Source organism: Taudactylus pleione, unplaced genomic scaffold (genome assembly GCF_031769625.1).
Source record: "Taudactylus pleione unplaced genomic scaffold, aTauple2 ptg000095l, whole genome shotgun sequence".
Classification (NCBI taxonomy): domain Eukaryota; kingdom Metazoa; phylum Chordata; class Amphibia; order Anura; family Myobatrachidae; genus Taudactylus; species Taudactylus pleione.
In genome coordinates this window covers 26266024-26289545 of record NW_028284497.1, presented here as the reverse complement: position 1 = coordinate 26289545, position 23522 = coordinate 26266024, and the positions used below count along the sequence as shown (strand labels likewise).

The 23522-nt window shown below is 43.6% G+C and overlaps 1 protein-coding gene across 5 annotated transcripts in view; it reads right to left on the bottom strand.

The window, feature by feature from the left end:
• The window catches only part of CDC14B (cell division cycle 14B), a 108155-nt gene that overhangs the window by 54019 nt on the left and 30614 nt on the right, over positions 1-23522 (bottom strand). For 4 of the 5 annotated variants that reach the window (XR_015878227.1, XM_088470070.1, XM_088470072.1 and 1 more), the window contains exons 2-3: positions 6116-6206; positions 562-637 (exon numbers count right to left, since the gene is read on the bottom strand). Coding sequence is in view for 4 of the 5 variants with exons in the window: in XM_088470070.1 (XP_088326196.1) it covers positions 562-637; positions 6116-6206 (167 nt within the window). In the remaining variant the exon portion in view is untranslated. Of the gene's footprint in view, positions 1-561; positions 638-6115; positions 6207-8567; positions 9001-23522 lie in introns of those variants that run through there. The other variant, XM_088470071.1, reaches the window with a different exon arrangement.

Sequence of the window (23522 nt, the reverse complement as noted above, 5' to 3'; positions counted from 1 at the left end):
CGAGTAAAAATAACTTGTTTACGGACAAAAAAAAAAAAATCGCTAACATTTAGGAAAACAAGCTATGCTGGCAGCATGTTAAACAATGTACTACATGATATCTCCCATCTTACTGGATTGTGCTAGGAATATAAATTGGAGCTAGATAAGTAAAATGCAGAGCAGGTCTCCATGTCGCCTAGCAAACCAAAAACCAGCCAGACAGTTGTTAGATGTTGGCTAGCTCAGAATCTGCATTCAGCACAGTGATAACCTACTCATTAAAATTAATAGCAAACATTATTAAGAAGTGGAGATTCTGTAGTGGGAGAAGTGGTTCACTAGTTGTCCAAACTTTAAACAGACTGGCAGATTGCTACATTTAACAGTAACCAGATATTAAATATACTGTAAGCAGCCCACAGGGAGAGATTCCCATAACCTGTAGGGTTGGTTTTCATATTACAGTACAAGAGAGCCTCACAAAGAGTCTGCTAACATGCACAGAAATAACCACGCCCCATTCCTTACAAAAACACTGAGAACAGGTTGTACCACTGCGTCCAACCCAGCATAACTCACCTTCAGTTTTCCGTTTAGGTTAAAGCAGTATTTGTAGAGCATGCCTAGATTAAGAGGTCCGAAGTCTGCATAGAAGCTAGAAGATAAAATGACCAGAGTTACAATTCATTATAAAATGGGGATAAGATGTACATTTATAAATTGAAAAAGACACAAAGCAAATGTCTTCATTATACTCATAGAAGTGTACTGGGGTAAAATGACATTTTCTCTGCAATATACAAATAGTAATATAGCAGCCTCATACACTAGGATCAACAGAACCAAATATCTGCCAGATTTTAGCACACAAGTAAAATAAAATTGCCCAGGACTGATTATTCAGATGGCAGATAGCCAGTGACATTGTTTCTCGGTGCAATGCATTTGGATCAAAAGAGTAATGAGTAATGACCTTATGTCTAGTAATGATCCACACTTGTTTACTCATATGTTGTTGAACGGATAACAGGCATGCCTATAACTAATAGATGCCCATCACTGGCCTAATTAAACAGAATAAAAAAAATAAATAAAAAAAAAGGGACCCTTTCCTCAAATGATACAAAATTACTACCGAAAAGAATGGATGTAGTCACCATTACGACAATCATAATGTTGACAATGACAACAGGAACACTTAGGTCGAACACTACATGCTGATATGCTAATAATGCAATATAAAGCATTTTAATAGTATTGGCGTAACAACTTTAAACATTTTATTATTACATTTTATTTATAGGGCTCCACAAGTGGTTCGCAGCGCCGTACATACAGTAAAGGGTACACAGAACATGATACTCAGTGATGCGGTGAGTGACAAAATTTGTGGGTCCCAGGGACCCACCACTTTAAAAAAATGGGGTCCTACCTGACCATTTCTGCGTCCCATCATAATTTATGCTTTAGAGCTCCCCATATGCCTCTCAGACCTCCCCATATCCCTAAAATGCCCATCTGATACCCCCAACAGCATCAGATATCCCCACAAGCCCCTTAAATGCATGTTTTAATGCCTCCATGATCTTTCAGGTAATATGACTTGTCTGTTCACAAAACCCATAGTGATTAAGTAGGTTTACTATATCATCCCTTTAAACTGGGACACTCATGGATTGCACAGGTGCTATGGCTCATTAAACCAGGTGAAATCCAGGCATGAAGTCAGCCAGTCACAGAACCTTTGTAATTAATTCATGTGCCCCGTTTTAAAGCGATAGTATGGTAAGCCTATGAATAACGCTTTAGTTAATAAGCATATTTATCAAAGGATAAATGCCCAGCCTTTACACATTATGCCATGCAGTAATACCCCTTACAAAGGATGCCGCACATTAGTGCCCCCACTGATAGTCCCCCTAGGCAGTGCCCCCACTGATAGTCCCCCTAGGCAGTGCCCCCACTGATAGTCCCCCTAGGCAGTGCCCCCACTGATAGTCCCCCTAGGCAGTGCCCCCACTGATAGTCCCCCTAGGCAGTGCCCCCACTGATAGTCCCCCTAGGCAGTGCCCCCACTGATAGTCCCCCTAGGCAGTGCCCCCACTGATAGTCCCCCTAGGCAGTGCCCCCACTGATAGTCCCCCTAGGCAGTGCCCCCACTGATAGTCCCCCTAGGCAGTGCCCCCACTGATAGTCCCCCTAGGCAGTGCCCCCACTGATAGTCCCCCTAGGCAGTGCCCCCACTGATAGTCCCCTTAGGCAGTGCCCCCACTGATAGTCCCCTTAGGCAGTGCCCCCACTGATAGTCCCCTTAGGCAGTGCCCCCACTGATAGTCCCCTTAGGCAGTGCCCCCACTGATAGTCCCCTTAGGCAGTGCCCCCACTGATAGTCCCCTTAAATATGCCTCTCAGACCCCCTATGCAGTGCAGTAAAGGTATCTGCCCCCCAAATAGGTGTGAGTGACCTGGGCATTAGGCCCAGGTCACTAAAGGGCAATTTGGTGGGTCAACTACTGGGGACCCACCTATTTGCCCTTTAGTGACCTGGGCCCCAAAGAGTGCTTTAACATTGAATGTTCTATCGTGCCCACTATCAATTTATAATAAGCTACAGAACTGCAAAGTACACATGATCATACCTCACATACTAGAAAATATTTAGCATGTAAAACGCTGCATATTGTGTTACAACAGTATCAGTAAGCCCTATACGAGTACAATTTAATCAACATTTTAAAATGTCAGATTTACAGTTACTACAGAGTTGTAAAATGGGAAAAGAGGTCACTCAAACAAACTGGACTAAAGGTAGAAAAGTCCATTAATGAGACCAAGCTAATTACACCACACTGTTGGCACCGCATGCTGTTAGCGTCTCAAGTGAAGTTTACATGGCTCCGTTATACATATCACCAATTCACAATGGTTTATATTAAATCATTACTTATTATATGATCAAATATCTTGTTTATTGACGAATAAACTTAATTTAATGCCTACCTGTCAATTGCTAATAGACGGATACACCACATTGTTAATAAGTGGCATCCATACAGTGGAAAACTCACTGGTTGTCAATTACATGTTGTGTAGGGGATGTAGTTATCCTGGCTATCGAGATGCCAGCGCCGGAATCCCAACACCAGTCAGAATGCCAGCGACGGCATCCCGATGGTAAGTAGTGCGGTTAGGGTATAGAGTTAGGCACAAGGGGGGGGTAGAGTTAGGATACTTACAGACAGGTGTCTGTATTCTAAGCCTGTCGGGGTGCCGGCGTCAGTATTCTGGGCGCCGGGATCCAGACCGCCGGCATCCCGTAAGCAATCCGTTGTGTTGATATACATGTTCTAGTCATTGAATGGCTACTTATCCAGCATCATAGTACAGGAAATAAGGCAAGAAGATAAGGTTCTCATTATGCTATCTCAGAAGATTGTACAAAGGACAGAATGCTCATTTTAACACAGAGCTATTTGGTTCTGCATCTACAACAGCTTTACATTGATGCCTCAGAGCAGGGGTTCCCAACCATGGTCATCAAGGCACACTAACAGTCCAGGTATTTAGGATAACCATACTTCAACACAGGTGACTTACTTAGTATCTCAGTTATTTTGATTTAAACATCTGTGCTCAAGCATGGATATCACTAAAACCTGGACTGTTAGTGTGCCTTGAGGACCGAGGTTGGGAATCACTGCCTCAGAGACACATAGCAGTATTGTGATGCAGACCTTGAGTAGCAGATACCCCACTTCGAATTATAGCTTTAGTTCCAATGAGGCTTTTTTAAATGAGATTGACACACAGGGGGCTGATTGGGAGTCAGACACAGCTGTTCTTGCGTCTTTTGCCTTAATATTAATGCTGTTACAAAACTCTTCCCTGCGTCCGGATGTGCAAGAACTGAGACCGCGACTGTCAGCGTCCATAGAAGCTGAAATACTACTTGGCGTGTCTTGAGACACAGCATCGAAATTTGCACCAGCAATTTGGTAGGTGCCGTTTCTCTCTGACGTTGAGCTCATACATGGCGGGTTGAAATGCTCTGTACATAACCACTACCAGCAACACTCCCACTAGCTCTGCATGTGTCTATTTAGCTACCCACATTACCTCCCCAGTCACCGCCTATTAATGCCACATACACTGCCTATATAGTTCTTCATAGGTACGCCCGAATCTGTACTGCGTCTCTGTATGAACACAATCAGGTCATATGAAAGGTGATTACATACATATACACACACACACACACACACACATATATATATATATATTACACACATTTTCACAAATAGATGGAGGTTCCAGATGTCTGTACCATCTATGTAATCTTCTCTTCACGAATAAAATGCATCTACATTTTTGTTAAAACATTGAGTAATTATTATGGTGGTACCAAGGAGCGTCATCACACAAAGGAAAGGGTCACTACACAGAAAGTCGCCACTAACTGCTTTATACGCATGCACAAGTTGTTGCTCACCACTCCACAAGACACAATATGATGTAGAAATTTGTAAAAAGATCACTCTCCAAGTAGACAAAATCATTTAGGGGTTTATGTATCAAGATGTGAAAAGCATGGAGAAGTGGACCAGTGAAAAAGTTGTCCATAGCAACCAATCAGCTTCTACCTATTATTTTATTGACTGTACTTGATAAATGCTACTTCAAAGCTGATTGGTTGCTATGGGCAATTTCTCCACGCTTTTCACTGCTTGACACAAACTCCTTAATTAAAAGTTACACTCTACTAACATTTTTGTAGAGTGAAACAGACATTTTATAGCCAAAACTGACTCATAATGCATCAATGGGATCCATAAAGTTAGGAGAATAAATATAAAAGCTTTGCCTTCAAAGTAACAAAAACTGAAAATAAACACACTATGGAGGGAATTAAATTGTTTTTCAACATTCGCAGCAGTATTGCGTGCCCAACTGCAGCTATTCAATTGTTCCTGTTGACGGGCAATATCATGATTTATGCTCGCATCCTCCTGAGGTGGCGAAAAGAACTCGGTAAAAACTCCTGGTTTTGGGCACGCTACCCAGGACTTTAGACTGGTTTAGCCGCATTATGCAGCTAAACACAGTATTTGGGCGCGACATGCGCTAAAAGTCATGGGCGTCCAAGACAATTGAAAATCGACCACCCCCCTCCTATCTCACGGCACTTTAGAGGGGAGGTCGGGCACGAAAAAACGGTTGAATTCACCCCAAAGTAACCATATCCTACAGTAATCATGAAATGTGGCATAACATTAAACAAATAATGATCATAAATAGTTTAAATTTCATTCTCCTACCAATTAAAGTTGGGTGTGACCATTAATGAATTGCAGTTAAAGGGCTCCGGTTCCCTGATGTGATCGGAAACATCGATCGGTGGCCATTGATGAACAGCGATCCATCAGGGAATCAGTGAAATGCTTTATATTGGATTTCACAGATGACCGGACCACGGTGTTTGGGGATTGGGGCAACTCCATTGCAGATGTATGGGGGCCTTTAGCAAGAGTATAATATCTGTGCGTATGGTGTGTCCGTGATTAAGGTTTGAGGACACACGGTTGGCTTAAAACGTTTGTCTTTTTGCAGATAAATCATCTTCATACACTGAACGAGCTATCATACATTGCCAAGTGTTACTGCATCTTGCTCTGTTGTGCAATGTTGGTTAAATCTAGCTGGTCACACCACTGGATGAGTTACAGCTATCTGACCTACAGTTGCTTGTGTGCCTCAGATTGCAGTAGACCCACCTTGAGTAAGAGCTTGCGCCCAATACTACCCTTTTCTAATAATACCTTTGCAAGAATTATGAGGAGACATCACTTTAGAGACTACTACTTATGAAACAACAGCAAGTTGGGCGCTTTTGGTAATGGAGGCTACTGCCAAAGTTCTTCAGTAGTCAGGCCTCTGCCAAAGTCACTGTGGTACCCACTTGCAGCCATACTAAACTTAATAATGGGCAACCAGGACCTGACGTGATATTATTTGCTTAATTAACTCAAAAGCTAAAGCTGTGTGGATGCCCATGTTTCCAATATGATTAGTCTCTTTTATCCAGGTGTTTACATTATTTTTTTGTCCACTGCCTGTATTCCACCCACACACTTACTTTTCATATACAAGCTCATCATCGATGGAGAAATAATACGTGCTTGCAGTCGACTTTGGTTTGCAGCAGAGGATGGCAAAGTAAAGACTACCTGAAACCGAGAACACAAAAAAGAAAGTACATTACATTGTTAGATAAAGATACTATTCCCTATTGTGGACCTGCAGATATCACAACATTCATTCTACTGGGCAAGGAAAGGGCAGGATGGATGGCAAAACCTCTAGGTGACAGCAGAGTTTTATAGGCTACTTCCAAAATACACATTTATACTAAGTATTCACCTGCCAAAGGAAATAAAATATGTAGATTTTTGCATGACTTTGTGATCTGTTATAAATGTTCCACTCATTATAAAAATGTGAGTGTACAAGTTTAATATTAACTTCAACTATTGCATAACAAAGAACAAAAATGAACAATGAGTTACATACAAACAAGTTAAAGATAGTAAGAAAAAGACACACCTATACACACACTCCCAAATTCCAGAAGCAGCGCAGGATGTACAAATCATGTCACACTCACTAACTGATCTAACTAAGCTACAAAAAATGTGTTTCAGGGGAGACAAGTTTTATTAATTACTGGTCTCTACTATCACTCCTCTGCACAGTAGCAAGGTGCGCACGGTGACCAATGATCCCCAAGTTTGTACAAGCACTTTGTCATGTCTTCCTCCATTTGGAAACCACAAGAGCAAACTGAGACCATGGTCACTAAATACTCATCTGAACGTACCCTCCTAACTACAGAAAAAGGTAAAATTCTCTGGTAGCAAATTACAACTCGTCGCCCCAAGCAACGAAAACCAGGAATTCAGGAAAATAATGGGCATACACAGCCAGATAAAATGTCTGTCAGACCGACAGACATTTTATCTGGCCGGCTGCCAGCCGCAGATGTCGCCGGCATACACTGTGAGAGAAATCTCACAGTGTATAGCCCGACATCCGCGCTCCGCCCCCGGGGGAGGAGACATTTCCCTGTTCCATCCGTAACACAGGAAATGTCTGTCTGTCGGTTGCGTTGGGCATACACTGCCCGATGCGGACGACAGTTACCGGGTAAATATCGCATCGGACGGGCATGCTGGACAATCCTGCATGCCCGACCGTGCAATATTTAACCCTCGGTTGCCCGCACACATGCTACAATTATCGGGGCGATCCGCCGATATCAGGCGGATTTCCCCGATAATTGTAGCGTGTATGGCCATAGTTGTCCATGACTGGGATTTTATAAACAAACAAAAGTGCCCATTAGTAGAACCATATGTATATCAGCCAAACAAAACACATTTTTTGCAGACTTCTAAATATATCAGCGATGTACTGCCTCAGAATGCAGCCATGCTCTTTTCAGCCACGCACAGATTCCAGTAAATGTTTGTAATGCACTCATCCCACTTTTCAATAGGCTGTGGGATACAGGACCCGTGCTTGTTATGGCAATAGCTTAGCAGATGAAAGAGCACAAATGTTGTGGGATGCATTCCTGAAATGGCCTATAGAGAATTTACCATTTAGGCAATCACAGTAATCCACACTGTTGGGTAGCACTGTCTGAATTTAATACATTTTGGAAAAGAATGTTTAAATTTCCCCGCAAGTTGCCAAAAGCAATTAACTACATGCAGTGGTTCAGTACAAGTCCTCACACTTAGGGGTTCATTTATCAACGAGTTAACATACGCAACAAGTTTTAGCATTGCTTTTATCATATGCAACGAGTTTTATAGGGCCCCATTTACAAACTAAACGAAATACCAGCGGGAATTTTCGTGTAGTATCACTGTGATACAAATGAAAATTCCACTGGTATTTTCATTTGTTAGTAAATGGGACCCGCAATGAGCTTCAAAAAAGGTTTATGTCAACAAAATGACCACTGGGCCTGACAAAGTGAAACGTCAGCAGGAGCATAGCAGGCTGCACAAATTGCTTTCCACATTGAATCATTGACTCCTACTACAGGCTTGTGTAAGTGACCTATTCCACAAGAAACCAGGGGGTGGGCATAAGCCCTGATATTAAGGGAAATATTAACCAACTTATAAAGCGCTGTGACAAACCCAAACCAACACTGGCCACTTGTCAGACACATGGAGGGGACACCCTGGAGTTACATGAAAGCTTTATGAACTTTTTCATGACATTTAGTAATAGCTGGCTAGAAACGCAGGTCATAAGGCTACCTCTATATGACTCACCAAAACCACAAGTGAATATATAGTGAAGAATTACCATCCCAATGCGGTTTTTTTTTTTTTTTTTACACAAAACTTCAGATCTACATGTAGATAGTTAGTAAACTTCTATGCTAGATGCCTGATATGAGCTCTCAGCAAGCACATTATACATTGCTATGTTGCTGACCACAGTATAAACAATAAGTATATACACAGACAGATCACTGGTAGTTCACTCGCCAGAGTGTGAGTGGGGCTTACCATCGCTGACCTCAGCTGCACCGGGCGGGATGCCCTGCTCTTCACTCATGACTAGGAAGAAGACGGAGAGGAGGGGGCGCGTCCCCAGTGCTGATCCTGCTCACACCAGTGGGATGGTGGGAGGGTTACGGGTGACAGGCGGACTGAGACACAGGCGACCCATGAACGGTCTCTGCATGCAGATGTCTAGCACCCCGTCTGCGGGCTGGCGACTTCCTGGACAAGATCGCACAGACGCTTCCGCCCCAGGGCAGCACGGTGGCAGGGGTGATCCGTGCTGAAGAAAGAAATTACAACGCTGCCCGCGCCTGCCCAGCCCGTAGCTCCGGGCGTGTTCCTGCCAGTCAAGAAAGGCCAGGCCGTGTGAGAGAACCCCACACTCACCCGGGCAGCTACACACACACACAGCGCGTTTGTTATGGATCCGAATTCTGCAAACAAGGAGTGAGAGGGGCGGGGCCATATAGAGTACTAGCCCCCCTGCTTTGATCCGCGCAGCTCATTGGTCACCACCCCCGCCGCTGTTGGAGGGAATGCGCTCAGCTGCCAATAGGGTGGGCTCCGGGGTTTAAATGCCCAAAGTGGGCGAAGCCTAAGCCCACCGATAAACGCTTCATAAACTATACTAGCACTGTTACCACTGTACTTACTAGTCAGACAAAGCTGTATGTTACGGATAGGAGATGAGCAGAACATCACAGGTACTGCTAGCTATATTACAGGGGACGCAGGATGCTAGTTCAACACGAGTAGTCATTTGTTCTGTCCATAGTGCTTTCCTTATACGGGTTACACATCTTCCCTTACTTCGGACCAAGAGAATATTAAGATGTTCAGTGTCAACACTTGTATACAAGTCATAAGGTGCATACACACGTAACGATTTTTTTAACGATTTAACTATAACAATGTAGTTATCGTTCAATCGTTGAAAAATTCGTTCAGTTTCTGAGTTAAGCTGGCCACACACTAGACCAACTTTCATCCAACCAGCCAACTAGGGGGCCCATTTATCAAAGTTAATTTGAGGTAAATTCCCCGAAAACACCTGTTTTCGGGGGTTTACCTCAAATATTAAGTATCCCCCGGATGTATGAAAGAGGGACCGCAGCAGGTATCGGAGATACCTGCTGCGATCCCTCCATTGCCACCCGCAGCCGCCTCCCCCATAGGTTTCTATGGGGGATGCGATGCTGCCAAATGTATCAATATCAGGAATGCGAAGCATTCCCGATATTGGCCCCAGCAGCTAAAAGCTATCTGAAGATAGCGTTAGCCGCTGTAGTCTATGGGGACCTACCGCATTTCAGCCGGCGGAGGCATCTCCCAGATCCCTCCGCCGGCAATGGGCGCCACTCATGTGCAGTCCGCGGGACTGCGCATGCGCAGCAGTCCCGCATGCACTCCGGCCACATCGCAGGGACGGGCTCCTTTTGGAGCCCGTCACCCTGCATGTGCCGGATCATACATTCAGCGGGTATGATCGCATTTTGCAATGCGATCATGGGCGGTACTGGATGCCCTGATCGCATTGCAAAATGCGATCATTAATAAATGGGCCCCTAGGTGACTGGTTGGAATGAAAATCTGGTAAGGTATGAAAGCAAATGACAATCAGCAAGTTGCTCCCAAATGCCTGAAAATGGACAAAAACTGTTTGAACAAATTGTTTAGATCAAATATTTAACAAACTTGTCTGACGGCCATTTTCATCTGTTTTTTGGCATTTAGGAGCAAATTGCTGATCATCAGTTACTCCCATATGTTACCAGATTTTCATTCCAACCAATCAACTAGTTGGCTGGTTGTACAGATAATCTTTAGATGTGTGGCCAGCTTAAGGGGCCTATCCATTTGCCAACTTTCTGCACGATGCAGGTTTTAGTCGGAACATGCAGAAAGTCTGCTAGTGGATAGCCGGCAAGGACCAGCGATGCGCGTGCACGCTGGATCCTTGCCGACCCAGACTATCTATCGAACATGCCGGTCAACCTGACGACGGTCGTCAGGTTCGGCATGTTAATAGATAGGGAGGTTGGGCTCCTGCACTGAAGTCGTTCAGTGAACGTCTTTCAGTGCGGTGTCCGCACCTCAGCGACATGAAAGTCTGAACGATTATCGTTCATGCGCGTTCCCGTTTGTAGTTCATGCTGACTGACCAACTGAACGATTTTCATTAAGGGAAGTTACTTTAATCATTTGTAGTTCATAAAATCGTTCATTACACTTTAAAAAAATCTGACAGATAATCTGACAGAAAATCATTCATAAAATCGTTGGTAACAAAATCGTGTGTGTATGCAGCTTTACATGGACTAGCATTCAAGAAAAGTCATGGTGTAAATTCAATTAGGGGGTAAGTTGCCGTTGCAATGGCATAGAAACACGGCTACAGAACTTGCCTCCACAGGCGGCCCAATCTCACCCCAGACCTGCAGATTTTTATACACAGCCCTATGGGGCAGCGACCAAAAAAAAAATCACAAGTCTGGCGGTACCTTAAGTGCAGCATATAGTCACACCTGATTGAATTGAGCCAATGGACTGTGTATTGCAGTACCAGAAGAAACCCTGTGCTACTCAACATTATGCCAGATATCCTTTGGTGTGTGACCCAATTGTTTTTGCGCAACCCCCAGAACACTACTTTATGCAGTGTAGACTGGGCTTTTTTTTTTCCTTCTGTTTAAAATTTCTTAAACATGCAGGTTGGGCTGTCACCTGTGTAAACCAAGTATTTTTTCTTTTTCTTCTTAATAAGTGACAGGCTTCCATGTTGTTTGTTAAACCCGCTGCTCAATGTCTTGTATATTTCCCACTTCTAAAAATTAGTTTGGCTGGTTCGGTACAGAATGCTGGCGCTCTGAATCCATGCGGTCAGAATCCCAAAGCCTACATCCCGACAGCGTTAAAATACAGACACCAGTTGGTTAAGGATCCTAACCCTCTCTCCCCGCATCCAAAACCTAAACTCCCCCTAGTGCCTAATCCACACCCTAAGCCCACTACATACCGTCGGGATGCCAGCACCGGGATTATGACTGGTGTCGGGATTCCGGTGCCGGCATTCAGGGCCGTAGCTAGGGTAGTGCGGTCAGTGCCACCGCACAGAGGTGGAACAGCGCTGAGGGCGGAACACCGGCTGCCCACCAGCTTATCTGAGCTGGACAGCAGCTGCTGCGTGGCTACGGCGCGGGGAAGCTACATGCCTTCGCCCACTAACTTCAGTGACTGACAGTCTGACACTACTCACAGGCTGCCAGTCACAGGAGGACAGCCCCTAAAGCCATAGCCAGCCCGCAGTGTATGATTGTGCGGCAGGCTCTAAATAAATTCTGGCAGTGTGCCATCCGGTGCCTGTTCCCCCATCCGCAGGTGCCCGTTTCCCCACCCATCAGTGCCCGTCCCCCTCCCACTGCCGGAAGGTCTCTGCCATATGCATGCAGCAGAGTCCGGCATTGTGTCCCAGCTGCCGCGCCCTTCCGCCCGCCAGCCAGTGTGTGTATGGCCATCCCCTGCCGGATACAGTGACAGGGGTCACAGGTTAGCCCCTCATTGTGCCCGGATGACTATGTTGGTGGTTGGGCCCTGGAGCCATGTTTTTACTGCTGGTGCTTCCCTCCTCCTCTGCTGCTCACCTCTGGATGGATCCCTCTCCACTCCACCTTTTCAACCCTCAGTTGGAGTCAGCAGCAGCTGGTAAGTAATAACAGATTTCAGTTAGTATTCCTCTAGTGTGTACCCCACTTCCTATGTGTACCCCTCCACCATTTGTGTATCCCTCCTCCTGTGTGTACCCCTCCACCATTTGTGTATCCCTCCTCCTATGTGTACCCCTACACCTTTGAGTACCCTACCTTCTATATTTGCCTCATTACCTTTGTGTTCCTCACCACCCCAGTGTACCCCACAACATTTTTCCTATCGGTGCCAATGTTTATTTTCATGCAAAGGTTATGCAATTTATTTCATGTGGGGGGCCTATGTATTTGTTTTTTTCCTATAGGTGCCAGTGTGTGTGTGTTTGCCTCAAATATTAAGTATCCCCCGGATGTATTAAGGAGGGACTGCAGCAGGTATCTCCGATGCCTGCTGCAATCCCTCCACTCCCGCAGGCAGCCACACCTCCCATAGAAACCTATGGGGGATGCAATGCTGCCAGATCTACCAATATCCGGAATGCGACGCATTCCCGATATTTGGCCCCTCAGTTAACACTTATGGCTACACACCGCATAACTAGCTGGCAGAGGGATCCTCAGGAACCCTCCCACGGCAATGGCTGCCAGCCAACCGGGACTTTGCGTGCGCAGCAGCCCCGGCACTGGCTGGCAGCTCTCCGGAGACATTGCAGGGACGGGCTCCTTTCGGAGCCAGTGTCCCTGCATGTCCCGGATGATACATCCGGCCACCATGATCGCATTTTGTAATGCGATCATTGGCGGTTATTGACATGCCCTGATCGCCTTGCAAAAGTGATCATTAATAAATGGGCCCCTATATGTTTGAATGAGACACAAAGGGGTGAGAGATGAAAGGTAGGAATGAGATGGATGCATGACACGCCCCATTTTTGAGTATGCACACCCCACATGACACGTTTCCACACCCCTCATGGTACGTAGCCATGCCCACGTCGACCACTGTGTGCGTATATGTGTGTGCATATATATATACGCAAGAGAAAGTTCACGCGGCGGGCGGGACAGAATTGGAGGCAGAAGGAGAAACCTGCGACCACCTCTCCCCAGGAGGACTTAGTATTCAATTTGTCATCCCGAGAGTTAAAGCCTATTGAACGTAAAGTTCTTAATTACGGTCTTAATTTTGTACCTACTTGTAGACATGATACCTTTGAATGGCAAGTTGAAAACGATAAACTGGGACGGAAATTACGTATTAAGGAACATTTTTCCAAAACAACTCAACTCTATCCTAAACAGGAAGAAATGATTCGTGATAAACTAAAACAACTTCAAACCTCCTCTAGATTTGATCCTCCATCTTCAAATCATTCACTTAAAACCTTTTCCAGATTACTTAAAGATTCTGATAAAATGAAGGAGATTGCACAGGCACCTGTACACTACAATTTATCCATTGAAGAACGAATGGCTTTGGAAGATTTGAGATGTGATCCTACAATTGTTATACGCCCCTCGGATAAGGGTGGATCTATCACAATACAAGATATGTCGGATTACAAACAGGAGATTTACTCTCAGTTGGCAGATCCAATGACTTATATGACATGGTAGGATCTCCTCTAAGCTTTTTATAAGAAATAAATTGGATTCATTTTTACAGCAGGCTGCAGATTCTGGTGTACTATCTTCTAATATTAAACAGGCATTAACAACAGACAGTCCAATGATCCCATTAATGTACACTGTACCTAAAGTACACAAGTCTCTTTCCAAACCCCCGGGTCGGCCCATAATTTCGGGCATTGGCTCACTATTACCCCCTATTTCGGTCTATTTGGACAGTCACTTGCAGCCTATTGTACAAAATCAACAAACATTTCTTAAAGATACCAGTTTACTTAATTGCTTGGAGTCCATTAAGGATTTACCTTCTGACCTCGTTTTGTGTACGGCTGACGTTAAAAACCTTTATACTAGCATCCCCCATCAGGAGGGTTTACGAGCAGTTCGGCAGGTACTTACCAACCATCCATTGTACTCGGGTCCTGATTTGGATACATTTATTCAGTTGTTGGAGTTTACTTTAAAGGAAATTACTTTTTGTTTGATGGCTCCTTTTTCCTTCAGGTAGGGGGGTGTGCCATGGGTTCAGCTGTGGCACCCTCCCTAGCTAATTGTTTTATGTTTGAAGTTGAGAGAGAATTATTTTTTTCAGATCCTGATGTTACTAGTCATTTACTTCTGTATAAACGGTACATTGACGACCTGATCATTTTGTGGTCGGGTCCTATTTGTTTATTACAACAACTGTTTGATATACATAATGAATTGTCACATCCTATCAAATTTACTTACAGCATGAGTAGTGAAAGTATTAATTATCTAGATGTCACTATTACCAGATCTGATGATAAATTATTTACTAATCTTTTTTCTAAGCCTACTGATAGGAATAATTTGCTTCATTACCGGAGTTTTCATCCCCCAGGTACTAAGTGGGGACTGTCTTATTCTCAAAATCTTCGAGTTTGCCGCATTGTAAGTGATAAGACCTCATTAGATTTACAACTTCAGACTATCACTGATAAATTCTTGGCACGAGGTTGACCTCTTGCTTTTCTTATATCTCAGCGTGACAAAGCTAGAACTATTCCACGTGAGACCTTATTAATGCCAAAATCTCGAACCACCCCTACATTACAGAGAATTCTGTGGATCAATCGTTATAATCCTTCTAGCTCCACTGTTAATCGTGAAATTAAAAGGTACTGGCCGATTGTTACTTCGGATCCAGAACTCAAATCATTTTCTAAAACTTCCATTATGCAGAGCTTTAAGAGAGGCAGAAATTTACGGGATTTGCTTGTTAAGACAGATGTTCCTTCACCAGCAGATACCACACGCAGTGCCACCAATAAGATTGTGAAGACCGGTTGTTTTAAATGCTTAGATTGTCTTACCTGCAGATATTTATCTACAGGCAATACATTCAGACATCCCTCTACAGGTAAACTGTTCGACATTAAACATTATTTAACTTGTACCACCAAGTTTGTTGTCTACTTAATTAGCTGCCCTTGCAGCAAAAATTACGTTGGCAAAACTGAACGGATGTTTAAGGAAAGGATGGCACTGCATAGAAGTGCCATCCGGGCAGCCTTAATAAAAGGCACGAGCGAACAGCCGGTAGCTCGGCATTTTGCTCAGGCAAAGCACAGTTTAGCGACCCTCCGTTACAAAATCATTGACCATGTCCCTCCTTTATGGAGGGGGGGAGGGTGATAGATCCAAACGGCTTCTTCAAATAGAGTTGCAATGGATCTTTAAATTAAATACCTTGTACCCTTTAGGACTTAATGGGAATTTGGGTCTCCAGTGTTTCCTATAGCCTTTTTCAATTTTTATGATTCTGGGCTATCTTTGTTTACTTATTGCATTATGCTCAGTGTCATTTTGTCATCATTATGTCTTCAGCAATATTGTATGCTGCTATGAGGTTAATGCCATTGGGTCATTTACTGTACTTTTGTTATAATGCTGTGATGTTTTGTCCATTGGGTTCACGTCGATTGAGAAGTCATATTGCCATGCTAGTTCCCTTTTGCTATTATAGCTGGTCGATGCATTTAATTTCTCTTATTTATATAATCTATCCATGATGTATTGAATTATTACTTATGGTTATTGTATTATGTTTGTTTTTTGTTTCGTTTTGCTTGATTTGGTCTGTTACCATGGTGATTGTTTTTTTCACTTTGATACAGTGACGTCACCATCCACTTCCGGGCGGTGAGCTGGCGTCTGCACGTGGTGTAGCTACAGTATAAAAGGTATGTCTGTTTATTGTTTCATTTATATCCTGACGAAAGAACGTTATTAAAGTTCTGAAACGTTGATTACAGCCACAGGGGACACTTGTCTGTTGTCACGCCAGTCACCACGAGTGCCACCTCCATGTATGTATATGATGTCTCTCCACACTAGTGTGAATAGTGCCGGCATGTGTGTGTGTGTGTGTGTATGTGTTATATATATATATATATATATATATATATATATATATTATATATAAATAATCCACGGCACTCAACCATCTGGGGTGCCCTTGGCATGTGACCACAGCATCTACATAAAAAATATCATACAAACTCGGCACTCACATGCTTTTCAAACTGCAACTCCTTTGAACATAGGGAATGTTGGTTCCAAAATATTGCAATAATTTGTTAAGCTTCACGGTCATTCCCATCTGGCCATTCCCTACACTGATTCTCAGATAAATGAACTTGCTCTGCCACCTTTTACCGTGGATTAAGCCTGTCGTTTATTTAAATTTTGTGGTCACACTTGCTAGGGCACCCTGTTTTTCAAATGTAAGACAAACTTTTTTCTTTTTCCAGGTGCTTATTAACGGATAGCCCTGGGTGTGGTCCTGTCTCTTTAAGGCAGGACACAGTTTCATGTTTAAAATGTATGCAGCTTGAGCCAAAGGTGGCAGATCAAGTTCATTTATCTGAGAATCAGTGTAGGGACTGGCCAGATGGGAATGACCGTGAAGCGGTGGTCAGCTTAACAAATTATTGCAATATTTTGGAACCAACATTCCCTATGTTCAAAGGAGTTGCAGTTTGAAAAGCATGCGAGTGCAGAGTTTGTATGATAGATAGATAGATATATATATATATATATATATGTGTGTAAAGTCTTTTTGTGAAATATATTTAATAAGTATTTAATAAGAATTCTATACATAGATTAACAGATCAACAATAATAAATAGATATCACATAATATGGAACTGCAGCTTTCACCAATCTAATTAAGCTCAAATACGGGCACTATAAAGATCATACCAAGTTCATCCACAATATCGCTATCGATATGATTTTATAGTGCCCGTAATTGAGCTTAATTCATTTGGTGAGAGCTGCAGCTCCATATGTGAGATTTATTCGTTATTGTTGATCTGTTAATCTGTGTGTAGAATTCTCACATATATATTTTACAAAAAGCCAAGAGTCAGGGCTGTAAGCTAGGGTGGTGCGGTCGGTGCCACCACACAGAGCTGCCTTTATACTTGCAAACTCCGGCAGTTGGTGGTGGTGTTGGGGGGGCACCAATGCTCTTTCTCGCACAGGGCATCAAAATGTCAAGCTACGGCTCTGCCGGCATTCTGAGAGTCAGCACCCCGACAGCCGGTATTTCAACTGCATCCCGTTTTAAACTATGTGCTTTAATGCATGTTTGGCCTCTCGTAGAGCACTACTTTTACAAACCATACATCAAGAACAGGAGAAAAAAAAAAACCTGCCATTTCATCAACCGCAGGTTAGTAAATATCTCCCAAAATACTCTGAGGGAGAGCGAGAAAAAACAAAAAAATAAAAACACAAGCTTTACAGTCACCTGAAAAACAAAAAAAACTTAACAGGGGAGGTATTTAATTCAGCATGATCGCAGCGATGCCCAGCTGCACACATCAGCCAATTACAGTAGCCCCTGGCATCACAAGTTTTCCTATGTGTTACGAGGAAAACGTTTCCACATAGATGGAAGATATTTGCCTTTCCAGAACAGCATCGCCAAGAATTTAATTCCCCCAATAAATGCATTTTCTTCAACCTCCATGAAATACAATGAAACAGGGGACTTGCATTTGATCCCCACAGATGCATGAACTTACCACATTGAAGTGGAGGTGTATATATTATACCATCAGTCTCATTTATGAAATAGTAGGCACAGAAACGTGAAATATTTTTGTACATTTTGTTTGGTACAGCATGAAACAATCTGATTTCTTGCTAGGAGTTCCAATTTTGCTTGTGTTGTATTTTTCACAAAAAGTCAATGGATTCCATAAGAAAATGGGCAGCATGTTTAGTTATTATAGTTTACATGCTCTCCCTAAATAAGACCTTCCGAGGAATGGCAATGTTTGTTGTACTAAAGAAAACATTCACTTACTTCCATCATTTGATCAAAAGACCATCTCATAGTCCATACCAAACTGCCTGTCTAGTATCCTTACCTCACTTGCAGTTCATTGCTACCAAAGTTATATTAATGGGGTGTGCAAAGTAAAAAAAAACAAAAAACAAAAAAACCCCTACTTCACAATAAATAATTAGTAGAGTAGTAGTAGTAGTCAGTGATCGTGCCGAGACACAAAATATGTGGGTGCCAGGGACTGCACTTAAAAAAAAAAATAAAAAAAAAAAATGGGGCCCTATCTGACCATTCCCATCATAATTATGCTTTGCTCCCCCATATGCCCCTCAGACCTTCCCACATGCCACCATACATACCCCTAGAATGCCCATCTGATACCCACAAAAGCATCATACCTCCCTACAGGCCCCTTAGAATGCATGTTTAATGCCTCCATGATCCTACAGGTGATATGACTTGTCTGTACACAAAACCCATAGTGAATAAGGCATTAGGTAATAAGAGGTATATTTTATCAAAGAATGTGTGTTGTATATCCCAGGAAACAACAGTATGTAAGGTGGTATATAAATATTAAGAACTACCAGTATGTATATACAGGGGACCACAGCAGAAATTCCAGATATATGCTGCAATCCCCTAGTCTTCATGTTAGAGCAAGCAGGGCGCCTTACAGAAAGAACCACTTCACTGCGCGCCAGAGGTGCGCATTGAAAAAGGGAGAGTGTCCTTGAGATATGCCCACTTTTCATCACTGTATGGGGCGTGCTCAACACTCATTGAGATGCTGGGCTGTCCCCAAGCTCTCCCTGCACTGTGAATAGATGCAGTGCCATGCCGGTCACTGCGGCCCACGGGTGGGGAGGGCTGTTTTAGCTTTTCACTGTATAAAGTCTCTTATTCACGTTACATCACACAGTAGTGCCCCTTATAACAGGATGTAGTCAGGATGCCCGGAGGTCGAAATGCCGACCGCCAGAATCCCGACACAAAGTCCAGCATGGGACTAAAGATAGGCGTCTAAATACAGATGCCTATCATTAGCCCCACGTAGAAATCCTGACGCCCGGCATAGCAAACGTAGGTTAGCTGGGCGTCGCCACCTGTTAGCTACGTGGGTGGGTTAGGTTTAGGCATCCCAGGGGGGACTCCGGGCTACGCACACCTGGGGGGGTAGGGGGGTTAGGTTTAGGCTAGGGGGAAGAAGGTGGGAGAGTTTAGGGTTAGGCACCACCCCCGGAGTCTTAGGGTTAGGCACCCCCAAGGGAGGGTTAAATATACTTACCAGCCGGCGTCGGGATTATGTTCTGTCAGGCTTCCAGGGTTGGGATTTGAACAGACTGCTTTTAAGCAGTCAGTATTTCATACCCAACCCCTTATAACAGATTATGCCACGCAGTAATGCCCCTTACACATTAATCTCCACCTCTCCCCAGAAACCTCTTACCTAGTGCTCTCTCACCTGCATCAGCAGGCCGGATGCCCCCCCCATGCCCGCATCAGCGGGCAGCCACTGCCACAATGGCACTGCAGCCTGGCTCAGCTGTCATTCAAATATGTCATTCAGCCTGCCAGGGATTGGCCGCAGCACAGCGTGTCCCCAGGGATCCAGCCCTTTTCTAAAAGGGAGTCCCCGGTTCTCAATACCGGGTAAAATACGTGCTATAGCGCGCATTTGCAATCCCTGGTAGTCTTATCCTGGTGGCAGGTTCTCTTTGAAAAGAGAAAATTCAAATACAAAGCTTGTTGATATTGCCAATGCTTCCAGAGTACTGGGTAAGGATAACAACCACTTCATATAAAAGAAAAAAAGTTACCATTAAATTACAGTTTGTTTTTAAAAACCTCCTACTTCCTTTCTCTCACCTGCCCTTTGGCAGAAAAGGTTTATTTTGGTTATGGGCCCACAATGCTTAACAGTGGTACACTGCTCATTATCCAGCACTGCCTTCACTCCGCTCACTCTGGACCAGTAGGGAGCTTTAGAAGCTATTGATTATACTTGCCAACTCTCCCTGAATAGTATAGCAATCTCCCTGAGGCCGTTCATGCTGGAGGAAACACTGGGGAGAAGAAGGATGTGTAATTACAAGAAAATTACCACTGCTCTCTAAAACATTGGGCTCGATTCAATTCAACGTGAATTCAACAGCAACGGGAGGGAGTTTCCGGAGCTATTCAATTCAGAGTGCTGTATTGTTGGAGAATACCGGCTCTCGCGCCTTAAACATGGTGTTTAGCCGCAAGAACAGGCATTCTCCGACTAAACTGCCCGGCGCTAAGGGCAGAAAACAGCATCGCGCCAGGAGTTTTGTTGGATTTCTGCTCGCACCCCAGGAGGGATGCAAGAAGAAATCCTTAGTCGGAGTTAACAGCAATCCCTCCCGGCGCTATTCAATTTGCATTAAATGAAATCAAACCCATTGATGGCTACATAAGTTGCTATGTGCCCATGGTGTCTGATGAATTATAAGTGATTTGAGGAGGGTGGTGCAGTCGTACAAGGCATGGCTCCTAGGGGGCAGCACAGATGCAGTCTCTTTGCCCCTGCATCTGGCTAGCAGGGTGCCTGGAGTGACACCCTGCAGCCAGTATCTGTCTTCCTGTGTCGGCTGGAGCATCCTCCAGACACTCCGGCCACCTTGCAGTTTGTACAACTTAGGACAGTCTGCACTACCCTGGTTATAGTGCTTCTACCCACCCACTCCCTAGGACACAGCCTTATGATGGTATACATTCAGGGGGAGGGGGGTTGTTACAGGGCTGGTTCTATTACAGGGCATGTGTGCTGTATTATAGGACATCTGTGCCCAAGGATGTGTGTTCCATTACAGGCACGTGTGATGAGCTGCATGAATCTGGTGGAAGGGTGTGAGTAAAAGGGGTCATTTAAGATGCTAACATATAGTTAGGCAGCAATTATAATGCACAGTCACACCTTTGGTGGAACATCTTGAGTTAGTTGACCATCTTATTGGCTATTTGTACAGGCTATGACCACTGCAGATTTAGGGCCTGATTCAGAGTTGGGAATAGAGAGAGAGATAGCACTTAACTGTGTACCTGGGCAAACCATGTTGCAATGCAAGGGGTGTAAATACATAAATTTTTTTGCATGTAGTGTAAATACTGGCTGCTTTTACATGTAGCTCACAAATACTGCACAGCTTTATTATTACTCTACAATTTAGATGTCAGTTTGGAAACACTCCTCCCAAATCTAAATCTCTCTGCACATTTTAAATCTGCCCCACCTGCAGTGCAGCATGGTGTCACCAAGATGATCAGTTGAGAGATCTCTCTCTATTCCCAACTCTGAATCAGGCCCTTAGTTTTTTACTGTTGCAAATACTCATGGGGGGGAATTCAATTAAGTCACCCTGCATGCAAGGCGGGTGAGTTGACGTTGCAAAGACGTGTAAACACTGGCAACGACACTAGCGCCAGCTCATTTTCACTGCGAACTGTCGAAACCGAATAATTGGGTAAGACAGGATCTGTTTGGCAATCAGGAAAACCTGCACGACGCCATCTTGTGAATGGCAGCAAGACTCCATTTTAGAAAAGAAAGCTTACACAAGCGCCATTTTGTCAAAAATACATAGTACACAATCCACAGTACAAAATTGATAAAAGTAGCAATTTTGCTACTCACAGCGCAAAGTTGCTAAAAAGTAGCACAAACAGCTTTTTAACAATCTTCCCCTAACACCTACCGATGGTGTTTAGCAGACATAAAATAACTTTGCAACACATTAAAATCACCACAGAGTTATATTTGAGCAGTAGCAAAGTAGTGGTGTTTTCCCTGCATTCACATTAACACATACGCGATGTAGCAAAAAGTAGCAAATTAGTGGTGTTTTCCCTGCACTTCATGTTAAACATAGGACAACGCAAAATAGCGATTTAGACGCACAGCCAGCATTTTAGTGACCTTTCCCAAACCCATACTGGCATGCTCACACACATACACAGAAGCCTTTCCAACTTAGTGCTGGTCGCTAAGTGCCCCACAGACCCTCAAACGCACAACGCAATTTAGTGTCATTTCTCCCCGCATACACATTTAAAAGCAATGGTCCCGCAGCGCAAAAGGAATGATTATTACTTGGTTTAATCGCAATGTCAGCATATAAAGAAATGAATGTTTTCTGTAACTATGGCTTAGTAAATGACAATTGGACCGTGTTTGGTGCCGTACTGATCTACTCTGTTCCCACAGCATTCCGGTGGCATCGGTGAGAAGATCAGAACATGCGGCTATGAAATATGAATGTTAGAGAGAATAACTTCTTGAAATGTTGTATGCCATAGTTAGATTAGATTTATTATGCAGCGGGAAGGTGAACACAATCAGGCTGTTAGAGGCTGGGTTGCGTCTTTGCACTGTCCTATGAATTGTACCGTAACGGAAGAAGCAAGAAGAGGAACCAATGAGAACCTGCCAACGTATTCTATTGTATTGCTTATCCCAGTACGGGTATATATGTGAGTGCTCTGAAACAAGATGCCAGTCTGCGGTGTTCCTGTTATGCTGATCGACGGAGGTCTCATTATTGATGCCGGTATCTGGTCCCAGAGCGCACGCGTATGTATTGACTGTACCGTATGACCTAATGTTTGTATAATTTATTTTGCGCTCATTGTTAGATCATAGTGTGGTAACATCTGTACTTTTACCTGAATAATAAATCTTTAGCGCGTTGGACCGCTATTCAACTGTCGTAGAGTTTTATTTAGAAGGTATAGGCAGGTTTTGTCTTAGAGGTTCTAGGCAGGTGAATCTTAGAGGTTTATAGGCAGGAATGTACTAAAGGTTTATTTACGATTCAACAAAACTAAAATGTGCTAGTCCAGAGATACTGTAATCACACCCAATTAAATTCCCCCCCATGATGTAATGATGCATTTATCGTTATGATATACTTACTGAACTTAATGATATCTTTATTTCAAATACTCTTCTCTAAATATTTATAAAACACTCAAGCAAAAAAATGCAAAAACCTTTGTGAACATCTGTTTTCAGCCCAAATAACAGGTTAATCCAGAACTGTTCCTAACTGAAAGATGTCAAACAAGTAGCACAGGCACATCATCCAATACTGTAAACAAGTGGCACATTTACATTACTATGCTACACTGTAAACAAGTCGCACATTTACATTACTATGCTACACTGTAAACAAAAAAAACAGACATCTAAAAGGTGCGGATCCACTAGACGAGAAATATTAACGATTACGACACCGTAATCATTCAATCGCTGATTAATCGTGCAGTAAAATGCTGGCAACGACCAGCGATGCGCGTTGCCACTGGTCGTTGTGGGCATTTCTCATCGCCTGAACAT